Here is a 7,741-nt window from a genome sequence, read left to right on the forward strand (position 1 = left end):
AAGCACATGCACACTGCGCTTTCCAACTCTCCTCTATGCAAACTTCATGTCTGAGTTAGTTTGCAATCACTGATGGTGTATTTTGCTATAGAGGCGCTCAAGTGTAATATTTAATAACTATTTAATAACTAATCAAAAATAATAGGTCATATGTGTTGAGATTAAAGCAAATGGGACATCTTTCTGTCCTTTTTGTAGACGGTCACAAACACTTTAAAATTCAACATCACTCTCTGAAAAATGCATGGTCCTTCCTGTATAGTAGGCTATGTTAAAAATGTTTTGTTGCATTTGAAATAAGCTTAAAATACTTAGCACAGACTTAAGGGTTTTCATTTATAATTGCAGTTTGCAATGTTGGGGAGTAATAAGTGGTTTACAGTTTTGCTGTAGCTTGCTGGTACTACATTCATATTTGCATAATGATTTTAGTAGTTCAATTGTTTAGCTAACTACTGAAACAACAGTACAAACACTTTTGAGCCATATAAGGATCATTTTTAAAATTTTTTTATTTTATCATGCTACATGTGAGCAGCTCTCCAGCGTTGGCCAGGACATTTTCATTGCCAAACAGAAGAACTCTGAGAGACGGCTCATGTGTTGAATAAACAAGAGAATCTGCTTTGACAAGTAAAGAGACCGGCCCAGTATTTAGGCCAGTGTTCAATCTGTTCATACTGTCTAAAAAAGGTACAAATCGTACATTGTACAAGTCAGATGGCACAAAACTGACAAGTAAGAGAACAAGCTGATTTTTTTAGACCAGTGCTCAAGTCAGTGACAACAGGTGCAAGCTAAATATGTTTGATTTATTTTTATCTATTTTTTCATTTTTTCTAAATAGCTTTAGTTAACCAAGGTAGATTTCCCCCTAGAGTAGCTTGCTGTAGTTCATGTTCTTCCAGAGCTTGCAAAACCATGTTGTCAGAGTAGCTTCCCCAGTTTGTGACATATTTGATGCACTGGCTTGTGTTCAGTTTGTGACATATTTGATGCACTGGCTTCATTTTACTTTATAGATAAGAAGACTTCCATAATTTCAGTCTCCTCACTATAGCAATAATGAGGACAACCAATTTTTAAAAAACATATTTAGCAAATGTTTCCATGAATGTACTATGATATATTTTGCATGACATCTAGACACTTTTCAAAACAAGTGACAACAGGAACCCTACTAATGCATCCATCCTCAGAGCCCAAGTAACAGAATGATGGCAATGAGTAGTAGGGCCTACAGTGGGCCTACTATTATGCTGACAACTTCCCCTCAATATAAAACATAAAATTTCAACCTTTCTTTGTATCAATTGTTCTTACACTTTAAAAAAAATCATGTGAGCATAGTATGTAAGAATGATAAAAGCAGACTACATTTCCATTCAGTTTTAGCATGATTCCTGTTTTGTAGCCAATGTTAAATAGGCTACATTATTCAATATAATGGGAATTATTATAGGGTGGTATAGTCCAACGACATTCATCTTGGGTTGAATGGCGACTCTCAGTTTTCCCTAGGAGTGAATGTGGTTGTCTGATCGACTGGAGACCTATCCAGGGGTGTAACCAGTCTCTCACCCAATGTCAGCTGGGACTGCACCCACTAAACACACACATATGCTCGGGATAAGCGGTACAGACAATAGATGGATGGAAATTATTGCATATTATTATATAGTGCTATATTAATAAAAATATTTAGGCCTAATGTTTGTATTTTGGTTTGATTCTTTTCTTATCAAGTTCATTTCAATATGAATAACTTTTCCATTATAGCCTCTGGGGTGTTAGATAACCTATACTCAATTAAGTTAAGAAAATGAATAAGAAAATTTATATTTAATCTAATCTATCTATATTCTAATTTAGATACGTTATTACGCGACATCTCATTTTGTCACTTCCATTTTCAACTCGACACCGGTAAACAAAGTAGTCGTGACTCCGTCAAACCCAATCTCAGTTCAGTTAAACTCCACCGATAACCAATGAGATTACAGAACCGTTTGAAATGTATGATGAGAAAACCAATCAGGAGCCTTCGCGCCTTCTTGCTCACTGGTGGGGTTTGCCCAGAGAGGGAGGGAGAACGAGCTCTGAGTTACGTCAAACGTTAGCAAAGTCTGTTTTTAAAAATATAAAGCCAAATATATTAGGTCTTGAACTTGTGAAGGGCTGTTTAACCGGGATTACTCACTGGAATTATTCGCGTAATACTGAGGTAAGTATATCCGTTAGTCGTACATGTCTAAGACGTAAAAAGAGACGTAAAGTAGCAAACTTTACGTCTCTCTTTGTTGGGAAATTTAGGTTTACCGTTAGCAGAAGCTGGCGCCTCCACAGGCTCAGACTAGTTCTTGAAACTTGCTTGCACTGGCCCAATTAAAGTAGTGGAAGTAGTGATAGGTTATATATAACTATGCGTTCCCCGAAAAGTTTATATATTTAGTAGTACTCCTGCGCTAACAAACGTTATGAACGTGCCATTTGGCAACCAGATCAACTATACACAGCTATACGTTACATTGTTCAGAAATTAGTCGGTGCCGGTGTTGTCCGGCTTCGTCAAACACGAGCTGTATTATATTGTAACATTGGCCAGTTGACTTTTATTATGCCTACGCACCATATGTTTTAAAATATTGCCGGATAACCGTCTCTGTGCTCAGTTTCACCAGTCGTATTCATATGTACGTATGGTTTATTTTTCAAGGATGCGTCTTGTTTCTTCGTCAACACTTTTTGAATGCATGACGTTTTCCCTCCTTTGCTTTCTGTGGTTTGTAGCTGCATCGCAATTATATTGGAGCTAAACGTTAGGCGGATTTCGTTAAAGAAACAGCTCCTAGGCTATGTGTTGCTTTCGAGTCGTAGTATTAGGATTGTGCCACTATTCTCGGAAGACAGACCAGGCTTCCATTCGTGTGTCAAGTAGTAAAATATCTTAATGGTCTTAACAGTAACACGATGAAGCGAGTGAAGCGGCTGTTTGCCAGCAGAGGTGGGGATATTAACCAGACATCCGTTTGCAAACCCAACAAGTGGCCCTTCACAAAGTAGCTATTTATTTGTTTTTGTAAAACCGGAAATGCTGTTTATAAATCTCACCTTTGTGTCATTTCTAGATGTTTGATTTTCAGCGTGGAATGGGGTTAGTGGTGCTTGTTGTAGCCGTAGGGTTAAGTTAAAAACATTAACTGCGGCTCTTATAACCGGACTCCAGCAACAAGGAATGTTAACGTTACCAGCAGACCTCTGGCCTCAGGGGACAGTAGCGAGCTCGTTACTGCGTATTATATAGTAACGTTACAGTATATAACCCTACATGGCACACCATCAAATGTAGGGTTGTGTTGCATAGTTCGCGTGTTCTCTCGTGTGCCAAATACTGATTGTCCTACTCCTACGGAAATGAAATAATAATGTATTGCAGCATTAAGGCAACAGGCCATTGCCTCTCTGGTGGGAGTTTACAACGGAATTCACACGTTACATTTTAAGGGGACTACATACTAAAAAGTGGATGTCTGTCTGACTTCGATTTACAACTCCACCCAGGTTATAGCCGGATGCTTTCATAAGCTTACCCTGAAAAAAGCAGAGCAGAGCAGGACTTACTTTGGGTGTGTCACTCAGAGAGTTTTCGTTCAGATGTTTTGGATTTTTTAAATTTTTACAAGGTTATATCAGTTACCAGTGGATTACGGGTTGTCCACATATGCTCCCTGTCTGTCAGTAGTAAACCTGGTGAGCCAGCCTCTTAATGGACTGTTGGAGCTTTTACTATAAATCAGTAGAATTCTTGTGTGATTATAAAGACATACAGGAGATTTTTGAGGTACACATTGGATTTGATTGTACAACAGAGTTATTTAGTAGTCAAAGTTCATGTTAAAGTGCTGCTAATAAAATATTTTCTATTGCAATCCACATGTTAGATAGTGGCGTAACAGTCATGTCTGGTTTCCCCTAACATTGTTCTAACCACAGCCACTGAGGGGGGCGTTACTTGAAACCAGGTTTTGAACAGGGGAAACACTTTTCGCTACAAGACCTCGTCCAAACTTAAGTACGTTCTCCTCTTCTCTAAATGCCCCAGGGTTGTGTTTCCTGTTGTTTCTGTAGATCTGAATCAAAAATCACAGGTCAGCTGTCAGGGTGTGACAATACAAGACAAGATGATACACCATATTGGGTTCACAAGAATGAGATGATATTTTAACACAATTTTTAGGAAATGTACACCTGAAAAAAAGTCTTTTATTCAGATGAAAGTCATAAAATGCAATGCTGGTTAATTTTGAAATGTTTTAACTAATCATCTTATGACTGTGACCTGAGTTCTACTTTCTGAGTTTGAATTATCATATGCAGTAAAAGACAACAATATGCAAGCACTGTAAAACGTTTTGCCACAAACTCAGCTGGCAGGCTTCTCTCCTGTTCACACAAGTCACTTCTTAGAACTATGCATGAGTTTGTGTCCCTTCTGCTCTTGCTCTCCCATAGCAGCAGCATGTTGGCTGCTGCCCTCCTCCTACATCTCTGCCTTCAGCTCTCTCTTCCTGCCCCTCTTTTGCTGCTTCAGCAGCACTGACTGAAACCAGGAAATATTCAAAACAAATAAATTGGATCAGTAACCACCCTGATCAGACTGATGAGCTTTCCCACATGTTTTTCAGTATTCCCCTGGACTGAGGAGACAAACATTCAGCGTCAGAGATTATGAACTTTATCATTATCCACTTGTAGAACAGTCCATATACATTCATGCTATATATAGCATGTAATCTAACGTTTGCTTATCTAGTCTTATTAGCTTGATTATAACATGTTAGGGTTGGATCTCCGTGATTGACAGCATTGTGTTATTAAAAACAAACATGAAGAGGAGAAGCTCTTCACAGACAGTCCGTTGTCGTGTGTGTGTGAGTTCATAGAGGGACTGAGAGAATATATGTGCTGTTGAGTGACTGGTTCTTCTTACCATTGCTAACTCTGAGAGACGAGGCAGTCCAAGTAACTTCAAAACAGTGCTGATTTATTCAAAGGATCACAGGTAAAATTAACATTACACGCTCAGGTATCTTGCACCTCCAAACTGCTCGCAGGCAGATGTAAGATGAAAGACCCTGAACCCACCAGGCCTATACATTATATCCCCTCGGTTGGGCTAGCCCCATACCACACAGAAACGTCAACCGAGACGTCTCTGGTGCCAGCTTTGCAGCTGGCCATAGCAGTAGTCAAAACATGAAGCAAATCAATGTGTGTGTGTGTGTGTGTCTCTGTTGATTAAGTGGTGTGTAACTAAAAACATTCTCACACGACCTCTAGTAACATGCTGTGACTTAAACATAAGAGCATATTGTGGCTAAGGCTACAGTTCTCCACGTCATAATAATAATATTAAACACCCTGTCTGCTGACAGTCATCAACTCTTCTCTCTAGTTATCCTTGACCAGATGTACCCTGTAGAAACTCATAAGCATGCCTAAGCATTTAACAGTCTAACTAGACATCCTATCTCCACTAAACATTTCTAATACATAAAATATCTATCCAATTTCTCTCTGACTAAAAATACCTAACACTTTATACGGTACTTCATCGAACCAAGATTTAACCTATTTTAAATCAATATGTGACGGCGGTCAGTGTTCATATTGTGGCAGCCCGCCACAAATACATCATGTATGGGAAACACTGAGCTGTGTGTGACCTTCTATTTGAACTCCTCTCCACAAACTGAACATAAAAGAATTGGCAGGCACATCTGTGTGTGTGTATATTCTTGCTTGGTTGGCTGTGCCTTGAATGTGACAAGACTTTCAGACTGACCACTTTGGATAATGCTAGCAGGGGCAGACCTATCAGCAGTTCAGTGCAGCTATTTTCTAGACACCGAGCCTCCCTGGTCACTAATGTTCCATACTGCTGACCTTGCCTGGTCCACCTCATTGTGTTCAGTCAGTGGTGCACACTAATGTAGGATTTTGCCATTCTAAAGGGTTTGCTATAGTAGGTGGTCCAGCCTCTAGAAATGCTAAACCAGGAATGAAATTAGTTCAGGTATATAAACACAATTTTTAAACCTGACGATGAACAAAACAGACAAAAATGGTGATTGATGCTTTTAATGATTTAAAGTTGGAATTTATTTTTAAACCCTCTAATTCATACTCTTAATGAATCCAAAACTTTCCATTTGGAAGTAGTGTTATACTTATTTGACTTTATGGTAACTTATTTGCCTTTGTTCCTGTTTTAGTTTATGAGCATCATACAGCTCAGAGTGAGGACTTCTGTGCGTACTTGGTCTAACCCTGTTCCTTTTTAAACAAAATCTGATAAGTACAGTGAGTAGCATGATAAATTGTATACTTGCTATTTTGTACATCTCGTGCTAAATTGGTTGTTTGTAAGATCATTTTAGTTTGTGATTAATTATTAATTGGGTTATAATTTTTTTCTTCATTACCTCTGCCAGCCGAATAATTTCTCATGATGGTGGTATGTCAGATTATGAATGTTATTCCATGGTAATACTATGGTCCAGCCATAGTTGCACTGTGTGTAAACATAATGGACAAAGTTGTATGGTTAGTGACAGTGAGCTGATTCACATTTTGTGATGCCACTATCATTGCTATTCAAGCAAATGAGCTGAAGCTGAAGTTTGAGCTCATTCTGTTTTTCAGTGGACTGTATGGAGACAGAATGGGCATGGTGCAATGACAGTGGCCGTCATTGTTTTAAATAAATGTATTTCCTTTCCTCTGTAGCTCGTTCTTACACAGGCGGTTGCAACACTGTTCTGGTGTGCCCTTCACTGGGGAATTATTGCTTTGATGCTTATTTTCTTGCTTTCACTGTTTCACAGGTCAGTGAGGATGCCACCTGTGAAGTACCAAAGTGGGGACATGGTGATGGGCCGCTGGCCTGGCAGCAGCCTGTACTACGAGGTCAAGGTGCTGGGCTATGATGCCAGAAGTCAGCTCTACACTGTCATCTACAAAGATGGTACTGAGCTGGAGCTCAAGGAGCAAGACATCATGGTAGGGCTGGGGTCACAGACATAGGGGTTGAAGATATTTACAAGTTAAATAAGTAGCTTGGGGTTTTCCCTGTTATAACACTTCAGATTTAACTAAAGCTTAACCAGTGGATATTACAGTAAGACTATTGCTCATTAGTGTGATCAGTAGTTTAGTGAAGGTTAATTGTATTGGTTTTTAGCTGTAATACTGGTTTTCAAAGTTCCTCATTTGACAAGACTTATTTATTTATTTATTCCGCCTTGATAAAGAATGTTTTCCTCTCATTGTCACTCACATGGCAGGAATATGGCCAGTGTTTATGGGGGTTACAGTGTAATAGTACTCTTTAAATGGCAAATTTAGTTGTTGACTTTATTATTAAGAAATGTCTCTTTATTAAATGATTTTGTGACCTGCCATTGTGCCGCAGAAGCATTGCCGAAGCTTTTCTTGACCCTGCTCTTTAAAAGTTTGTAATATATTTGTATACTACTTTATGCACATTGCATGTAAGCTTAGTTGTAATACCTTGGTTTGTCATGTCACTTGTAGTTCAGCTATAAAACAAAGCAGCACTAACTGTTACCAGTGGCTGCCTTCTCATCTTATTTCAGTTGCTGTTTTTCCCCTCAGAGCGCTGCTGGTTTCCAGGCCCGTTCCCGTTCCCGTTCCCGCTCTCGTTCTCGATCTCCAGGTC

General features: G+C 39.1%; 1 protein-coding gene across 1 annotated transcript in view; it reads left to right on the forward strand.

Moving 5' to 3' along the window:
- Window positions 1-2,040: 2,040 nt before the first annotated feature.
- lbr (lamin B receptor) overlaps window positions 2,041-7,741 on the forward strand; it is a 21,008-nt gene continuing 15,307 nt past the window's right edge. The window contains exons 1-3 of the mRNA XM_020614082.1: window positions 2,041-2,224; window positions 6,888-7,062; window positions 7,678-7,738. Coding sequence (XP_020469738.1) covers window positions 6,898-7,062; window positions 7,678-7,738 — 226 coding nt within the window. The 5' untranslated portion in view covers window positions 2,041-2,224; window positions 6,888-6,897. The remainder of the gene's footprint in view (window positions 2,225-6,887; window positions 7,063-7,677; window positions 7,739-7,741) is intronic.

Source organism: Monopterus albus, unplaced genomic scaffold, assembly GCF_001952655.1.
Source record: "Monopterus albus unplaced genomic scaffold, M_albus_1.0 scaffold142.1, whole genome shotgun sequence".
Taxonomy (NCBI): Eukaryota; Metazoa; Chordata; class Actinopteri; order Synbranchiformes; family Synbranchidae; genus Monopterus; species Monopterus albus.